The sequence below is a fragment of the Nycticebus coucang genome, chromosome 9 (genome assembly GCF_027406575.1).
Source record: "Nycticebus coucang isolate mNycCou1 chromosome 9, mNycCou1.pri, whole genome shotgun sequence".
Taxonomy (NCBI): Eukaryota; Metazoa; Chordata; class Mammalia; order Primates; family Lorisidae; genus Nycticebus; species Nycticebus coucang.
Window position 1 is genome coordinate 105605760 of NC_069788.1, and position 19964 is coordinate 105625723.

A 19964-nucleotide genomic window follows, 5' to 3' on the forward strand; every position below is an offset into this window, starting at 1 on the left:
GCCCATTATCAATACGTTTCCATTGTTTGATTTACTACAGCATTTGACTTCCATCAAATTGTCATTTTCTGTTTGTGCACTTAGTCCCTAAGACCTCTAATGCAGTACTATGTGTCTAACATTGGCACTTGACAAACCATGCCACGGAGGCCACACAGAACACCAGGGACTTACTAAAAGGTTTTAAAAGAATCCTGTGGAAAAGAAATGCATCTTCTGGAGCAACTGTAAATATCGCTGGGAAGCCAGCCCAATTCCTATTAACTCCATGCACTGAAAATTAGAAGTGTCTCTTTGTCCTTGACTCTCCCTTCTTCTTCTGACCTTCTTTGCCCTCTTTTCAGCCTGCTGGGATATTGACAGGGATCTTAGAGGAGTATAAAGTCTTTATCTCTTTGAGATGAGCTGCAATATGATTACAATCGATTGAGTGATTTACAGTATAGAGCACTTTCATTCCCCTCTCTGCTTTATGGAATTATAAATAACATACTGTATATGAATATATATTATTATTATTGGATATTTATGTGCCATCTTTCTCAAAGTTATTTAGACTTTAAATAACTACAGGTACCCTGCAATCCTGTGCAAAACTTAAATTAAGGTGAGTGAAACGTGGAAACTTTTCTGTGAATAAAACTATGTTCTAGTATGTGTGTTGAGACATTTGGTGTTCATCCAACTCTGGGGCAGAGGAAAAACAGTACAGGGTAATGGTATTTTATAGTTGGGATAATAATAATTTTGTATTTTCATAATTAAAGGCAAATTCTTCAGGCTAGAATTTGTATTAACTACTTCAATTGGAGCTCTCATGTGACAACAGGGAAAATAAAACTTGTAATTCACTAACCCACTTTGTAATTATGCAATATTTGATGATTGTTCTAACTGAGAAGAATCTGTGTTATTACAGATGCCACACATAGAGTGAGATGTTATTAATATTTTCATACCACACTATTTTGAATGAGTATAATGTAAAATTCACACAAAGTGTCACTACACTGTATTTCTAATCTTGAAGGTATTACTTCAAGGATGAGATTTAATATGAATCTATGCATTATAAATGGAAATTAAGAAATCCTTTTCCTTATATCTCTAGTTAAATAGTGCCTAGAAGTGTCCCTCAAATTTCTCTTTATTCATCTCACTGAGTCCCTACACTTAATATTTATAATATTTAGCTAATGGTTTAATAAATATCATGTGCCTTTCAATTTTTAAAAGTTCACCTTCTTCTTAAGGCCTAAAATACTCTACTAAAATGAGAAAAATATACATCAGGACCCATCCTATAAAATCCTACACAAGGTTACAACAAAATGATTCTTTGCTTCACAACCCTGTAATGTAGAACAAAGCACCGTCCTATTCACAAATGAATTCTGTACAAATTATGTCTTTAGTTATAATATTTGCTATTATCTGACATAAATCTTCATAATTATAATAAGCTCCTTAGTGTATATTCAATTCCTATGTAAATAATCTTGAGTCATGTGTTAACTTATGTCTTAGAGGCAAATTTCCATGTGCCATGTGTCCATGTGTTCTATCTCCCTCTACCCCAAATGTTCTTTCTTTTTATAAGATAAATACACACACACACACACACACACACACACGCGCGCTTATACATTTATGTATCAGCTACAGTTGTTTTTGCATTATAAGAGCAGATTTGCATATATCTATGTGGTCTTTTTGTATTGTGGGTGGTTATATTTAATTTCAACATTAGCCCAAGCCTACAGTTTGCCTTGAAATGCTTATCAGCTTCTAAGCGACATTTATGGGAGAGAGAAAAAAGCTTTAGGTTTGATAGCAGTAATTGTATTTAACTTGTAAGAAACAAGGCTATTTATCTTGTGTCTGGGAATTCACAGAGGAGAAAAGAGGTTTGCTTGATAAAACAAAAATTAAAGAGAAAAAATACTAAGCACTCTTGCCACTCTGCCACCCCTCGAGCAAGACCATTAAACAGTAAAATAGACTAATTATTTTAAAAAGCCCTTCCTGGCTGCTTGGATGTAACATTAGAAGGTAAAATTGGATCTTGAAAGGAAAGAGTCTGCCCAAGGCTCAAAAGGCCTGACCGATGATATGGATAAAGACAGACATCTATAGGTGCCTAGGAAAATGCCAATGCCAACTTGTAGACTTGGCAGAAATTGGAGGTTTAACTTGAGAGAAGAATTCTAGAACTTGAGTGAAAAATTATAAATTCTTAACACATGAGTTAAGGCCAGAATTCCTAGAATACGTAACTGCTCCATAGTATCCAAGAGAAGCTAAGGAAGGAGTAGAGTGTGATTAAAAACTAGGGCTCTCACTTGGGTAGGTGCGGTGGCTCACACCTGCAACTCTAGCACTCCAGAAGGCCAACGTGATTGTCTGAGCTCAGGGGTTCCAGTCCAGCCTGAGCAACAGCAAGACCCCATCTCTACTAAAAGTAGAAAAACTAGCTGGGCATTGTAGTGGGTACCTGTAACCCAGCTACTCAGAAGGCTGAGGCATGAGGATTGCTTGAGCTCAAGAGTTTGAGGTTGCTATAGAGCTATGACTCCATGGTACTCTAACCAGGGTGACTGAGTGAGACTCTGTCTCAACAAAACAAAACAAACAAACAATCAAAAACAACAAAAACAGGGGCAGTGCCGGTGGCTCAAAGGCTAGGGTGCCGGCCCCATATTCCAGAGATGGCAGGTTAAAACCTATCCTCGGCCAAAAAAAAAAACAAAAAAAACCAACAAAAACAAAACTAGGGCTCTTAAGTCTGGTGGCCCTTGATTGGACACCAGCATTTCCAAAACTAAACTAAACCTAAACTCCCTTGCACTATTTTATAAAATGGTAATAAGACAAATTCTGATCTCAAGAAAGATTTCAAGGCCAAGTAGGAGGTTGCCTATGTGGGGAGCATGTAACAAATGCTGGGCCAATGGAGCTGTCACCATCAGGTGAGTTTGGCTGAGAGATGGTGGGTGGCACCATCTGCCACTTTCTATACCTCTGGGACAAAGCATTGATTCAGTGTACCCTTCTCACTTTGAAACTATTTTTACTTTTGTGCGTTTCTGCATGAAGGATGAGAAAACAAGATGGAAGATCTCTTCTGGTTCCCTACTCTTTACTGCCTTTGGTAAGTAAACCTAAGTGTAGAAAGTCTGTTCAAGAGAAGAAAATGAGCCCATATTCAGATAATCCTGATAAACATCTGCACCTATAGTTATCATTCACATGGTGCTTTAGTATATTCAGAAAACTTTCTACCTGGTGAGATAAAACAATGATGCTCAAGTCCATTTTATAGGTGAGGTAACAGGTTTTATAGGGTCAAGCTTGTTGATAGGTTTGCATCACAGCCATCTTGTCAGAGCATACAAATATAGTTTGAAATCTATTTAGGAAATGTATCTCTAGCCAGTTTTTTTTTTCAGTTTTTCATATTTAGCGTCAATCTGAGTATTTACTTGTTTTTAATAGAAGAAAATACATACTCATGGCCATGGGAATTAAAGCACAGAGAAACTTCTCAACAATCGGAACTTGCTCGAGGTTATGTGGCAAGCTGGTAAGTGGTAAAGCCAGGGGCTCTTAATTATACCCAAACAATTTGACTCCAGAACTCTTACCATTAATCCTTGCCTTCTATTGCTTCTTCAACAACCCCATGAATAGGATGGAATTAACACTGTAATTGTGTAACAACAAAACATTTAAGAAGTTTTCAGAAGGCATTTGAAGGCAAATAGCCATTATTTTATTAAAGATGCAAAGGAACATTTACTCAATAGAAAATAGTTGAAAGATAATAAGAGATAATATGTTCTAGCCTTGCTTTGGCCAATACGAAAGACCAGCCTATTACAGCCTTATAGCATAGGTACAAGGGCTGAATAGGAAGCGTATTTAATGCCTTCAGTGCAGGGGACATAATTGCATAAACAAAAATTTCAAGATCGCAGTCATACTAGCAACATTGCTCATAACTGCACATAGGTTAGTGGCTACCATATTGAACAGAACCTAAAAAGGATGATTTTAGCTTCTCCCTCAAAGTTAACTGCTTAAAGAATCATCTTTAAAGGTGCCAATGCCTGGACCAGTGCTGCTCAAATTTTTTAGTGCACACGTATCACCTGGGGATCTTGTTAAAACACAGATCCTAATTCAGTGGGTCTAGGGTGGTGCCTCAGAGCCTGCATTTTTAACAAGCTCCTAGGAGACGCTGATGCTGCTGACCCATGAACTACACCTGAGACCAGTTAAACTAGAGGACCAAGCCCTGAGTGCTTGCAGTGCATTCACATTCCCAAGGAATTCTCACGTGCAACCAAGTTGAAGACCACTGCTTTACATAAAAATCCATATATAAATTACTATTAAAAAAAAAAACCTTTTACCAAAGACCAACTGTATAATGTGGAAATTCCCTTGGAAATAGAAACTCAAAAACTTGTGACTCCTAAATCAGTCTTGATAAATTGGAAAGAATGACTATTTAGCAGTGCAAGTTTTCAGGATGTGTTGGTTTGGTTAATAAATACATTTTGTTGACATTTGAGAATGGATTAATACATTGTGGTATATGTACACCATGAAATATTATACAGCCTTAAAGAAAGATGGAGACTTTACCTCTTTCATGCTTACATGGATGGAGCTGGAACATATTCTTCTTAGTAAAGTATCTCAGGAATGGAAGAAAAAGTATCCAGTGTACTCAGCCCTACTACGAAACTAATTTATGGCTTTCACATGAAAGCTATAACCCAGTTATAAACTAAGAATAAGGTGAAGGGGGAAAGGAAGGGGAGAGGGGGGGGAGGTGGTGGAGGGAGGGTGATTGGTGGGATTACACCTGCAGTGCATCTTACAAGGGTATATGTGAAACTTAGTAAATGTAGAATGTAAATGTCTTAACACAATAACTAAGAAAATGCCAGGAAGGCTATGTTAACCAACGTGGTGAAAATGTGTCAAACGGTCTATAAAACCAGTGTATGGTGCCCCATGGTCGCATTAATGTACACAGCTATGATTTAATAAAAAAAAATGAGATGGTTTGAAAATGGCGATGTTCAAACACATTCATTAAGTGAGCCACTCGCTAGTTTCCCTGCATCTCTGCAGTCCTGAAACCATGTTCAAATACGGCTTTCCCTCTGGATTGTATTTATACTTCTTATTCCCCTTGAAGGACTTCACTATCTATTTTTTTTTGCTTCTGTTGAACTGAAAGCAGTGCTAGTCTTGAATGGATGAATGAGCAGGTAGATGGGGCTTGTTTTAATGCATGCTTCAAATCGGGCAAGGCCTCAAATGTTTGCGGGCAAAAATAGAAAGAAAAGAAAGCCTCCCAGCTAGGAATTAATGAGAACCTAAGGCCTGAGAAATTTCAGCATCATGCCAAGTACATAGAATTGTTTTTAATTCTTCAAAGTTCCAATAATCTTGGATGAGATGTGGACAAAATAATCTACCTTATCCTCGTTTATACTGTCTAAATTATAAAAGGATGAAGCCTTTGAAACAAACCATGTTGGCAACTTTCTGTAAGTCAGTGGTGCTCAACTGGGGTCTAGTGGCATTTAGTGCGTGAAAAGTTACAGACCCTACTAAGTATCCCACATTGTGCAAGACACCCACACCCCCCAGCCCCAACACACACAGAGCAAAGAATTAACCCAGCTCCAAATGTCAACAGGTTGAGAAAACTTACTAACTAAATGAGAGGCAGGGATTACTATTTGAAAATATATTTTATGGGGGAAAAAAATGTAGTGTCATAATCAATGAAATCATGACTCTCAGGAAAGTGGGTAGAAAGTTTGAGGTAGGATAGTCTGAGGATCAGGATAGGAATGTTGGCTCTGCCTTTTGAGCTATGTGACACTGGGCAAGTTATTGAGCTTCGTGAGGTCTTAACGATGTAACCTTAAGGGGGTATGGCAGAAGTAATACCAAACGTGGTCCCTAATAGGGTGGAGTGATGCTCAAATGGACTAATGTATGTCAGGTGTTTTGAGCAACACTCAGCACCACAGCAATGTTTTCTTTTCCAACCCCTATAAAGACAAATTCTGTGGAATTTGATACACTCAAACATAGTTTTCTAATCTACTGTCCTTGAAAGGAAGCTACTATTAGGTAGCTCATATCCTTTACATGTTCTGAGTTGGGTGGTCAAACAGGATTTCAACATAGGTCATCAGTGGCCTATCAGGAGCAGAATTCAGTCAACAGTATTTCCAATGAGTTGGCAAGCAGTATCAAGAAAAAAAAAATTAGTTGAGACCCTGCTTTTCACAGCATTCCCTGAGGTATAGGGATAGAAAGTCCTGTATTCTAAAGGTGCTTATCTGTCTTTATTTTCCAGGAAGCCTGGCTCTAACCTGCAAAGTCCTTACCATACGTGCTCAGGTGTCTCACAGCACTGATGACACCACTGGGCAAGCCACTCACAGTAGAGATAGGATCCTGAACAATCCCAGCCAGCTCAGCCTTCCAGGGGGCCTAGAGCTGTGGCTAAAATTAATTCCTCATGCTCAAGTCACCTTTCACCTCCCCTCCCTTGTCCTCACCACTGTATTGTGTAGAGAGAGCAGTTAGAAGCTTTATAAGGAACATTAGTCAGTGCTTGGGTGATCGCTCTGGACTGATTCTTCTTTTATTTCCCTCTCCTGTTCCTTAGCCTTTCTATTTTCAGTTTCAAAGAAAGAAGTTGCTTTTGAGATCTATCTCCCAGAATTAAGGGATATATGATTCCGATTGCTATAGAACTATTTTCATTTTGTGTCCTTCCTGATTCACAAAGACCCAACGCTCCATGTCCTGTGCCCAGGTGTGTTCTAAATATTTCACTGTGGGATGTTTCCGTAGAGTCCCATAAAATCCTATAAATGCCAATGAGAAGATCGTGGAGTTGACCCATTCATCCTGGTGGACAGTTGACTCATTCAGACATGGTGGGCAGGAACAATTCCCTACAAGTGTGCCCTCAGAATCGGATAACTTAAGTAAATATTCTATGGGAGCTACTCTGTTTCCTTACTGTTTAAACATTAGCAGTACACACGTAGCACAAGACTGAATTCCTCTTGATGCTGTCTACATGTACTGTTATTAACGAAACAGACTGGTTTAGAAAAAAGAGGAGACATCATTTTTGCAGAAATTGTGACTATAATGCCTCACCAGGTTGGTGGCTTTATTCTTTGATGCCTCCCAAATGCAGGAGGCATTTTGATTTTATGATTTAATAAATTAAACATGGCCAGACTGTTCTAATGGTAATTTAAATTGATCCTTTCAATAGCACAGGGAAGCAGGCAGGAGAGAAGATAAGGTCTGAGGGTCAGAGGAGAGCCACTTCTAGGAAGTCTCACTCGAATGGAACATAAAATTCCAGTGTTGGACTGAATCTAATACATCATGCCACTTCCCAACCTAGGCAGCAAGGTAACAACCCCTTTAAATACTCGGTGTTCATTCAACTATCTCAGGGGAACACATTTCCACTACTGAAGGAGGGCAGCTTGGCCTCATTGGTGTTAATAAAACTTTCTTTTCTTTTTTTTTAAGACAGTGTCTCACTATGCACGTCACCCTGGGTAGAGTGCTGTGGCATCACAGCTCACAGCAACCTCAAACTCTTAGGCTTAAGGGATTCTCTTGCCTCAGCCTCCCAAGTAGCTGGGACCACAGGCACCCACCACAATGCTGGGGTATTCTTTTGTTGTTGTTGTAGTTGTCATTGTTGTTTAGCTGGCCTGGGCAGGGTTTGAACCTGCAGCCTCAGTGTATGTGGCTGGAACCATAACCACTGTGCTACCGGCGCTGAGCCAAAACTTTTTCTTTTTTAAGTGAGGATTTTTGACTCCACATCTTACAATAACCACCTTTGTGTGATCATTGAAAACTGACCTTTGACATATGATCCTCTTTCAAAGCAATAAATCAATCTAAGATGGCAGGAGAAGAAAGCCACCCATTTCTAACTATGTCGTTTTCAAAATATTCCTCAATTTGCTGTGGGAACAATAGTGAAAATTGTGCCCAATTGGGAACAGAAGAATCTGGTCCTATTCTTTTGTCATTTACTCTGTGACCTTAGGAAAGAATATGGCATCTCTTCAGGTCTCTGTTTTAATTTGAAATAGAAAAGAAAAATACACCAACCTTTCAGGGTATGTAATTGTCAGAATGAGGTCATCTATATTAGCAAATATGTCATTAATTAAAAATGCTACCCAAATGCTTAGTAATTCTCACAGCTAACATTTTTTGAAAACTGACTTATCCCAGTATTGTGTTGAGCATTTTACAGGTGTTCAAGTCACCTAATTTTCATATTAACCTGGAAAGTAAATATTTATTACCCCCATTTTCCAGATTAGGAAATAGAGGCTCAGGAAAGTTCCATAACTTGTCCAAATTTTGGAAGTGGATCATCAAATAGGAAGAATAAACATCTACTACTTGGAAAACAAAACAGAAAGTTAAAAAATGAGAATTTAGGAAGAAAGAATGTGATGCATTTTTTTAAGCATTATAAAAATCATCAGAAGAGCAAAATCAGAACTATTGGGGAATTCCTATACTTATTTTATCATTTATTACTATTGTATTTTCAATTACATGGTAGGGGGCAGACACCATATTTCTGTGCTTAGGGTATTTCAACTCTTAACTGACTTAGACTCACAGCTGATGAAGCTAAGATCCTAACTACGGCCAGTTGGCCCCAAGTTCTATACTTATAACTACTATACCATACATTGTCCTGTAATAATAACACACATTGTTTGTTACTAAATAACATATACCAGTGGTAATGATAGTTTTCGAGAGGAAGCAATACCATTAAAGTTTTATTCTGTTTTGAAAACATATAGGAAGTAACCCATAATTTGGAACTAAAGATATAAATATATGGGCACACAAGGTCTCCTGGTTTCTTCCATACCTCTGGCTTGAGAACGACCATTAAAGAGCCTTCCTAGTGCTGGCCGCAAACTCTTGGCTTAAGGCCAAGTGGTTAACATCAATTTAGAAATCTTTGAAATGCCTAATAAAAACACAACAAACCCCCCCCCCCCCACATACACACACACACAGCAGCAGCACCAGCAGGGCCAGTGATAACACGTGTGGAGAGAGAGAGATGGATTTTTCCTCTGAGCCAGTAAAGAACTCTTAAGATCTTGGGCTATTTTGATTACTCAAATAGCCCCTCCCCCATCCCGTAGGGTTTAAATGAGCGTTTAAAAATTAAGTCTATCAGCTGGTAGGGACTTTAGATGATGATAAGAATTCATAGCAGCTGCTAACACCTCTGGCTTATTTCAAATGCTCAAAGATAACCTGGAAAGGTCATTTTTGTGCTTTAATTGGAGAAATTCTGAGACTCCAGCAATGGCTGAGCTGGCTGGTTTCTGAAAACTGAGATGATGGACGAATAGGTAGGGGGGATTTTCTGCTTCAGTCCCTCAGGGGTCCTGCACAGGGTCTGTGGATGCTTTCATAATTCCTAGCCCAGATACTGGGAGACTCTGGTGATCAGGGAACCAGCCAGCAGCAGAGATACTTCTGACTGACTTGTAAAGAAAATCAGTGCTGAGACAGGCATGAAGTTGCAATCACAGCCTTCAAGCCATTCCAGAGTCTTAGGCCACAAATACACCAATGTACTTTGTATGTACATCTCAAGCTTGGTAACTATTGCTCTGTGCTTCTTTGTTAGTGGACCCTCCTCACTGTGGAGGAAGTGAGAGGGCAAGGAAAGTGAAGGAAGCATTTGAACATCCCTTTTAAAGAGGGCAACCTTTTCTCCCATTGTCCTTCATTCAGCCACTTGACCCTATGAATTTGCTGCTGAATGCTTGACTGTAAAATGTAAACAAATGATTAATTCCTTTTCTTCCCACACCAGCATTCATGCTATTAAAAGGACTATGAAGGCCCAGTTTAGCGGCTCACTCTTGTAATCCTAGCACTCTGGGAGGCTGAAGCAGGTGGATCACTTGAGCTCAGGAATTCCAGACCATCCTGAGCAAGAGCAAGACCCTATCTCTACTAAAAATACAAAATGGTGGCAGGTGCCTGTAGTCTCAGCTACTCAGAAGGCTGAGACAAGAGGATGGCTTAAGCCCAAGAGTCTGAGGTTGCTGGAAGTTATGATGGTGCCAGGTCATTCTACTCAGGGTGATGGAGTGAGACTCTGTCTCAATACACCTCCCGAAAAACAAACAAACAAACAAACAAAAACAACTATGGAGGACCCACCTCTGAATTTCAAGGTGGGTTGAGAGAAAAAAAAATAACTTGCAAAGTTTCAATCAAATGCATAAAATTACACCTCTCATTCTTACCCTGACTTGCTTTTCATCAAGTCAAGTGTGGTAGACATCCTTTCACAGTCCTTCTGGCACTTCTGACCATCTGTACCTTCAACTACACCTGAACAAATGACTTCACAAAACCCACATCTTAAATTTATTATCTCATGATGACCATAGATAGCTTGTGAGAGAGATGGTTTCCTTCCCTCCACTGCTCACCACCTGCGGTGCCCCAGAAAACCTGCAGTAATTGTCTTTGGTGTGAGCCAGTCAGGCAGTTATCAAAGGTTGACAGAAAGGGTTCAGTGCATAGTTAGTAAGTCTCCAGAAGCTCCCTACGCTGGTTCAAGTCCTAAAGCAATAAGTCATCTTCAGAAAACATGAATGTGTGCTTCACTTGGTGTTTTATGATTTGGTGACAGGCATGAGAAAAATCACCGTTTAGAAATGAGGATGGGAGAGTGAGAGCAAGTATGACCGCTGAGAGTACAACAGGTACCTGTGGGGTAATGCTCATTCACCGGCCAGTTGTCCACCTGCAGGGTGGCATTGCCTCCGTTCCTGGTGAAGCGCACCACGTGGTATTTGCCATCATTGACTGGGGTTCTCTCCTCTTTGATGGAGATGTCCACAGTGCCAATATTGAAGACGACTCCAATTTTCCCCTGTTCCTGTAATAAAGAAACACAAAAGGCATAGTTATCACCAACCACAAGGTTTTCTCTCTTTAAAGTTGATCCTTCATAACCCTGTAGGTGCCCAGAGGGAGCTTTCAGCATGAAGTTAATAATAGTATTCAATATTTCTCCATAGGCTTTCATCCTGAACATGAAAAAGGATGGTATAAAGCTGCCCAGATTGTTCTCACAGGCTGCAATGCACAGGTTACATCATTCAGTTGCCCTCAGTGGATATCAAGCCTGGACCTATCTAATAACTAGGAAATGACAATGCACAGTTCATTTATGTGACATGAATGAGACTTGTTTTATAACAGGAACTAGTAAGACACTGAAACCTAAGTCATTTCTCAATTCAGATTTTCAATTCAAGACAAAGTATGAGTTTGTCTGCATGTTTTAGGACATTCAAGACAAAGGGGAGAGGTACAGAATGGTTAGAAGCCAGTGCCAGAGGAGCTGGTGTTATACCTTAACTCCTCACGATTCTTCCTGTAGGTCTGAGCCATTTGGAAACATTTCCTTAGCAGAGGCCAGTGACACCAGGCTGGGGTTCTGGGAATTAGACAGCTGTCACTTTTCCTAAACTTGTAGCCCTACTTCTCATGTTAATACAAAGAGACATGTAACATTCAATGCCGTTGCTTATGCACACCCAAGAAGAGAAACTCTGTGGCCACAAAAGACTTACAGGAATGGAAATTGGGGTGAATTCAAGAAGCAATGGCACTGTGGCAATGCAGATGATAATTATGGAGATAGTGATGGTGGTGGTGATACCATCATCCACCTTCTGGGAATGGCACAAAAATATGGAAGCAGATATAGTAATGCCAATATAGTAAAACTCTCATTTTGTTCTCCACTGACATGGGCTACTACTATGAGTTGAGATTTAGTAGTCACGATGATATATAAAATGAAAGTAATCTCACTGACAAATACAATCAGCTTCTCAAAACCTCTTGGAAAGGCATCATGGCATTGCAGGGTGTCAGAGGGATTGGCAAGAGGTTGAGAATGAAAGGATAACTGCGAGGATAATAAAATTTAGTTGGAATTCTGACATTCTACTGGACTGAGTCACAATATTTATTCAATAGCCTTTGTTATCTTCTATTTCCTTGGTCAAGAAGTAGAAAGAAGAGAAGGAGAAGATGAAGGTTATGTGAAAAGCATTTCCGAATCTATATAAATTAAGATACAGGAAAGATTTCACCAAATCACAGATTTAACAATTTACTTCATTCATTCATTTACTCACTAAGTACATAAATACAATATTGGGTTAAGAATCTACTATGCTTAAAGACAGCAAGTTAAGGTTTCTTGTGGGATGCACATTGATTTCCATAGAGTTTGGTACATTTGACTTATTTTTCTAAAAGTGGGGCTTTCCTCAACTTGCCATCTGTCAATTAGTGTTTGAATTCATCTCATAGGCAATAAAAGGACAGAGAAGTACCCAGGAGTCTTGAACTCATAAAGGAGGAATATAGACAGATAGACTGAAGATGTCAGTGCTCAGGGCTACTGAGAAGCAGACTGGACATCATTATTTGCTTTATGTCCTGATAGCATAGTTTGCAGCATGAAATGACATTTACAATTCCCATGTTCCATTCCCTGGGAAAAGTAATCCAGGTGCCTCCCCAAATGGTGACTAAACATACCCATAATTTCTTAAATCTCTGTTTATTGGGACCACTATGTTCTGAATTTTGTTTTGTTTTATCTCTGCATCTCCACACTCATCAAAGTACCTAGCATTAAATTATGATGCATGGGACCACTATGTTCTGAATTTTGTTTTGTTTTATCTCTGCATCTCCACACTCATCAAAGTACCTAGCATTAAATTATGATGCATGAACCTGATCATGGGTTCTTCTGTACATTTTATGTTCATAATTAATACTAGTATCCATTTTATTCTTTCCCCTGATTCTTAAGGAATTCAAAAATGGCAACCTGACTTTTCTGATTTCTCTTAGAGAATTAGTATTCATTTCTAAGGATGTGTGTGAGTGTTTATATATGTCTATGGGTAGCCAATCACCCTCATGCCTAAATAAGCCAGGTTGTTAAATAACCTGAGTCATAACCCAGTTGGCAGAATGAAAGGATTGGAGGAGTTGAGACACTATGACTGCAGACACCATTATTCCGCTGCCCACCCTGCAGATGTGGGCTGTTTACCACACCACTGTTACACAGTGAGAAACCGGTACATAAATCCTAAAAGCACAGAGAGGGCTGCTGGTGACTCAGTTCACCTCTGAGTCACTAATTAATCATGAATGGATAACAGTTTCAAGGGGGAGAGGGAAGACCTCTAAATCAGCATTCTGCAGCTTTTTAGCAACAGCACTGGCAAAGTACAGTTCTGGCTCAGTGAGTTGGCTGATCAGCAAGATACATTCTTGGGCCGATTTTCCGCAAGATCCATATTAGATCTGGGAAAAGAAAAGATTTAATCTCTGCCAGAATAAATATTTGGTCCTTATCTTAGGCACCACACATTTGCCATTGTAATCACTGTTTCAGAGAGATTTTCTTAATCCTGTTAGCATGCCACCAAAGTCAGTGATGCCCCTACCCAGATGTTTCTTCTCTCATGGTGGTAAAGGTGGCTGTGCTAGACCTCAGATGTGGCCTATTTTCAGTAATAAGATTTCATTCCTGCAACCTCCTTGTCATCTGTCATGGGACCACAGTGGCATTCTAATCTGTGGCTAAATGCTTTGTTTCAGTTCATTATAAGCCATGGAAGTCTTGTGGCAAATACCCATATAGTTTGGCCAAGGCTCAGATCTGTCATGCTCAGCTGCCATGAAAATCAGCTCTGCTGGCTCATGTGTCTGGGGAAGAGAAGACGTGAGGGAGGAAATGCCCTCAATGACCTTGGGCAAGTCACTTGCTAATACGCTATAAGGACAAGATACCAGCTTGACAGATCCGAGCCTTGGCCAAACTATCATGGGGCTATTTAAGGACAAAATAATAGAATGAATATGATGAATATGACAGTACTTTAACAGGAATACAACATTAGATAAATATAAGAGATAAATGAGATCAGAAGAGTCATCCTACCATAGGTAACACTTCATGATTATTGGAGAAGTTAACTGGTTCAATAGAATAAATACGGCTTTTAGCATAGCAGGGTTCAAGTAATAGCTATGACCTTGGTCTGTTTATTTCACTTCTGATTTCTCTCCTATAAAGGGATGTGTGGAAGGAAGGAGAGGCCAATTGTTGCCTCTGAAGCTGGTTGTGAGGATGACAGGAGAGCACATATGTGTGAAGCGCCTGGCACGAGGCTGTGTGTATATTTGAACCCCAATAAATGTCAGTCTCTTTCCTCTCATTAGTGTAATTGAAGGTAGTGGCATGAGCTTAGGACTGGTGGGCTCGAGGCATGAGTGTAGGACTGCCATCAGCATATTTTGTGCAAATAAATGCAAATTTTAGCAAACAGAATACAAAAAAATCATTATGCAGGGTTGATTTCCTGTCACATTTGGAAGTCGCTATCTCTCACATTCTTTGGTGCCTTTTATAAGCCTCTCTAAGACAAGCAAAGTGTAGCTGCAAAAACAGCATGACTATAAATTTTAATAACTCCACACCCATCACCACTAAAGTTGCTACCAAGGCAATTGCTTCAATCTATGTTCTTCCTTTATATTAAAAACAAAGACGAGTGGTAAATCAGAAGATAGGCTCAAAGAATCCTCAGGTGCATTCAGGAATAAAACAGAAAAATACAGAAAATAGCTGTCTTTAAATAGCCAGTAAGTCATTGTTCATCGATAATTACTGTTTACAATCCCACCTGGTTTCCCAAATTAATCCAGCTCCAGTTTTCTGATCCTCAATCAGCCACATTACAGTTATTGCTGCTGAGATGACCCAAGAGATGCTACCAACAGCATGGTCAGTCTCTAGGAGAAGACATACAGAAGGGGGAGAAAAGGCCTCAGGAATAATCATCTCCCTGAAGGCTATCCCTTCACTCTTCCAGGGTGCCCAGGGAGGGCAGAATGCACCATCCACCAGTACAGAAAATTGCAGCTGACAGAAACAGAACTGGGATTTCCAAATGTATGCCAGGGAAGGGTGCAATGGAAGCAGTTCTCAGCCTCTTAACTGCTAGGCTTCCTACAGAATCCTTTGCTCAGTGTTAGACAATGACACAGATTCAGTAGAATAAATATGGCTTTTAGCATAGCATGGTTCAAGCTTTGGCACATAAACAATGCTCCTGTAGCCCAGGTTTTGGAAGGCCTTCCATACCCATTTCCATGTCTGGATCATAGTAAATCAAGTAATAAGTGGTGCTTTTTACCACATTTTTCTAGTTCTATCCCATTATGTTCTTATAGTAGAGAGACTGGGGGTTTGCCTTAGGGTGGGTAGGGCCAAGAGACCAAGGTTAACTAATAAACAGGATGTCATTCCTGAGTCACCAGTGGGAAACCCACCGGAGTTCTCTCATTTGCTGTCAACCACTGCACCCAGCAAATTGCTGGCAGTGGCTGCTTTGTTTGTCTCTCTATCAGGCGTCCTCAAACTTTTTAAACAGGGGGCCAGTTCACTGTCCCTCAGACTGTTGGAGGGCTGGACTATAGTTTAAAAAAAAAACTATGAACAAATTCCTAGGCATACTGCACATATCTTATTTTGAAGTAAAAAAAAAAACAAAACGGAAACAAATACAATCACCACCACCTCACGTGGCCCGCAGGCCACAGTTTGAGGATCCCTGCTTGAGTGAGGGAGGCAACACACCAGCTTTCAGTGGACAGATGACTGAGAAACAAAGCTTGGTGGCTTTATATCATGGAGTCTTCAAGGTTACTTGTTACTGCAGCTTAACCTAGACTACCTGGGTGGATAGAGTGGGTTGTCAGTAAATATTTTTGAATAAAATTATTTTCAAGTTCTTACAATTATCCACCATGGAATTCACACAGTCAGAGGCTTATTTAAGACCAGCATCCAGGTCTCTCTGACTCTAAAACACACACATTTTCTATGTGTTATTCTTCAGTCACATGTATTACATGTTGCAGTTGGGTAATTTGACAACAGGTCATATACATTACATATTATATATTTCAGGTCTGCCTTGGTTAAATAAATGAAAAAAGTGAAGGGAAAAATAATGAATTATAGTGTGTGGTTGTGATAGAAATAAATTATGAGAGTGCTTTTACCACAAGAGGATAAATAGGATTTTTAATAGTACAGGGTTAAATAGATTATTGGTAATACACTTCAATATGTTCTGCTTTTGTACAATAAATCATAGGCAAAACATACCATCTTATTATGCTGCATAAAGGCCATCTGTAAAATACAAAAAGATAAGTTACAACTTGCTTGATTCATCAGATAATTTTGAATGACAGAGGATTTTATTGAAGTTCTTTAGAATAAAATACTCTCAGTTTAATAGAATGTAGTTGGAGCCCTTTTGTGGATATTACTATCACTGTCTTTCAGTGAAAATCATTAGTCTCTATTTTTTCAGTGTCCTGATGTTCTATGCTCAGGACAATTATTAGTTAATAAGCACGAAATGAACGCCTTCTGTGTATAAAGTCAACTGCTATTAAAGGAGTCAAGAGTTGCAGGAGATCAGGTCTCTCCATCATCAACACTTTCAGGAACCACCCAAATGATAAGACCCCAGATGTGGAGCTTGAGGATGGTTGAAATTTTCATTATCACCTCATAACAATGACCCAGTCCCGTTCCCTAGAGAAGCATATGTGTGTGTGGCTGTGGCAGGCAGAGCAGGGGAGAAGAAAATTTCTGCTTTAACTTCTATAAGAGTTTGAGATTCAGAATTAAAGGGCCTGGGCCCAGTCAAGGCTCTACATCTTTTTGTCTATGTGACTCGCAGCAAGTCCCTCAACTATCCGAGGCTCAAGCTATCTACATGAATAATGATGAAAGCAATACAAAGACAATAGCAATAACCATGTTAAATAACATTTAAGAGAAATGAATAAAGTCTCAGCAAATTCTGAAGAGCTCTACAAAGAGTGATACAACAAAGGTGTTAATGCTGAGGATGTAGCTGGTGATAACAATGGGGATGCTGGTGGGGATGCTGAGTGAGAAATGAGGCCCGTACAGATGACAGGTGAGTCAAAGGCATCTGCACATACCCTACAAGATTCTGTCCTACTTGGGATGACCACCTCCCATTCAAGATTATTGAGTTCAGAATCTGTACATATCATCCCTAGAATATTCACGTTAAATGGCTTAGAAATTATTTCTGCTTTCCTAAGTCTTTGCAGGTCTCAATGACCTTTGCACCCACCCAGAAAAGTTACGTCCACCTCTCCCCCTGCTGTACTTTGCTTCACCTGATGTTTTGCTGATGTCTGGTGGCACTGAGGTCAATCAATTAAAGCAGATTAGATCCACAGTCTGAAATGCTAACAGAGGGCCACGGGAGATAAGACTGATAAATAGCTCAAGACGGCTCCATCTCTAACTCCAAGCAATAAATAAACAAATAAGAGACAGAATGAGTAGGAATGACAGTGTAGGACAACAGGAACCATGTCCTAAAGAGGGGAGAATCAAGGAAGGACAAGATGGCTGGTGCAAGTAAAGGAGAAGTTAAAGCCATGGTTCTGACAGTCACCAGTCATAAACCGGCAGCCTTCATCATCATGTCCTTCAAATCTGCCCCGAACATGAACTTCTCATTCACAGATCCTGGTGTCGCCATGGCTCATTTGGTAGCTAAGTTTGACTACAAGGCAAATGGTAACATTCATTTCATTAGGTGCCCCAGTGTTGTTCCAAAACCTGGAGTGGTCTCCTGGCCGGATTCTGGTGACAGCTGGCAGAGCAGTGCTGATGAAAATCTAGTGTATACTGCACATCTCCCATGGAGTCCTTGGTTTCCCCCCAGTCTCTACCGTAGCTGTGAGGAACCACATGTTGGCCTCAGTACAGAGATCTTAAACCCTCTGCTAACACTAGTGACATTATGGTTCTCAAAATTAGGGATTTAAATCATCTGACATTCTCCCAAAACATCTTTCAAACTACCTACACATTTATAAAGTCAAGTCCTGGGATGAGCAGCAGCAGCTGCTGGGACCTTGCTAGAAACGTTATGTTCGAAGGTCTAATGCCAAAGCCTCTGAATTAGAATTAATGGGTCAGGCCTAGCAATGTGTATTTTTGCAAGACCTTAAAGTGATTAAAAATGCTAGTGAGGGGTGATTGCCACTCTCCAACCTCCGGAAGAGCTGTGCCAGGACCACGATTGGCACTCTCCCGGATCTCCAGAAGAGCTGCGCTGGGACCCGTGATCGGCACCCTCCTGGACTCTGGTAAGAGATGCTCTGGGACACTCCCAGACCCCGGTAAGAGCTGTCCAGGGACCCTCTACCCTGCCCACCGGGCCTCCCCACGTCCTGACCAGGAACTCAGGGAGCTGCGCAACCCCACGTCCTCCCTCCTGTACCCTCCCTGTCTCTATACCACCTGCTGGTCTGGGCATGGACTCTGGTAGCTGTGTGCCTTCCAGAGTCCTCCCTGCCTCTGCATGGAGCCCTTCTCCTGGCCAGAGACTGCTGGAGCCTTGGGCCCTCTGTGCCAAAGTCACAGGGGCCAGGCACTCCCAGAACATTGTGCACCACCCCCCGTCCTGTTGCTGGATCAGGGGTATCACGCTCTGGAGCTGCTCCCACAACCAGAAATCCCTGGCTGGGGCAGCCCCAGAAGAGCTACACAGGGTCACTTCCTACAAAGACCCAGCAAAAATAGAGTGATCCCCCCGAGTCTAATCTCGGAGAGACACCACCCTAACTCTGAGGACAGCCAGAGGCAACGATGAAAAACAATCATGAGATGAAATCAAAGGAAAGACTCTGGCAATATAAATAGTCAGAGTAGATCAACTTCTCCAAGGATCAATGGGGCAGACACAACACAAGATCCCATGCACAAACAAATAGCTGAGATGTCAGAAATCGAATTCAGAATCTGGATAGCAAATAAGATCCAATTAGAATTCCAAGCAGCAACCCAAAAGATGTCTCAAGAATTCAACGAATTCAAAGACAAAAAGACCAAAGATTTTGACACATTAAGACAAGAAGTTGCAACCCTCAAAGATCTGAGAAACACAGTAGAATCTCTCAGTAACAGAATGGAGCAAGCAGAAGAAAGGATTTCTGACATTGAAGACAAAGCTTTCAAACACTCCCAAACTCTCAGAGAGGAGAGAAATGGAGGGCAAAAACAGATCACTCTATCAGAGAGCTCTGGGATAATTCGAAGAAAACTAATATTCGTCTTATAGGGATCCCCGAAAGTGATGAAGTGGCTTCACAAGGCACAGAGTCTCTTTTCCATGAGATTATGAATGAGAACTTTCCAGATATGCCAAGAGATTCTGAAATTCAGATAGCAGACAGTTTCAGAAATCCAGCACCACTCAACTAGAATAAGACATCTCCCAGACGCATCATAATCAATTTCACTAAAGTTAATATGAAGGAGAAAATTCTGAAAGCAGCCAGACGAAAGAAAACCATTACCTACAAGGGGAAGAATATCAGAATAACTGCAGATCTCTCTGCTGAAACCTTTCAAGCTAGAAGAGGATGGTCCTCAACTTTTAATCTCCTAAAACAAAATAACTTTCAACCCAGGATCCTGTACCCAACTAAACTGAGTTTCATCTATGATGAAGAAATTAAATACTTTAATGACATTCACATGTTGAAGAAATTTGCCACAACTAAACCAGCTCTCTAGGATATTCTCAGACCTATTCTCCATAAAGACAAGCATAATCCTCCACTACAAAAGTAAACCCACCCAGAAAATTTTGATCAAATTCCAACTTCCACAGTTGCAAAAGGATTAAAAATGTCTACTG

The 19964-nt window shown here is 40.4% G+C and overlaps 1 protein-coding gene across 18 annotated transcripts in view; it reads right to left on the reverse strand.

Annotated features, from left to right (window-relative positions):
* The window catches only part of NRXN3 (neurexin 3), a 1789915-nt gene that overhangs the window by 203841 nt on the left and 1566110 nt on the right, over positions 1–19964 (reverse strand). For all 18 annotated transcript variants that reach the window (XM_053602374.1, XM_053602388.1, XM_053602378.1 and 15 more), the window contains one exon: positions 10855–11026. In XM_053602374.1, coding sequence (XP_053458349.1) covers positions 10855–11026 — 172 coding nt within the window. The remainder of the gene's footprint in view (positions 1–10854; positions 11027–19964) is intronic.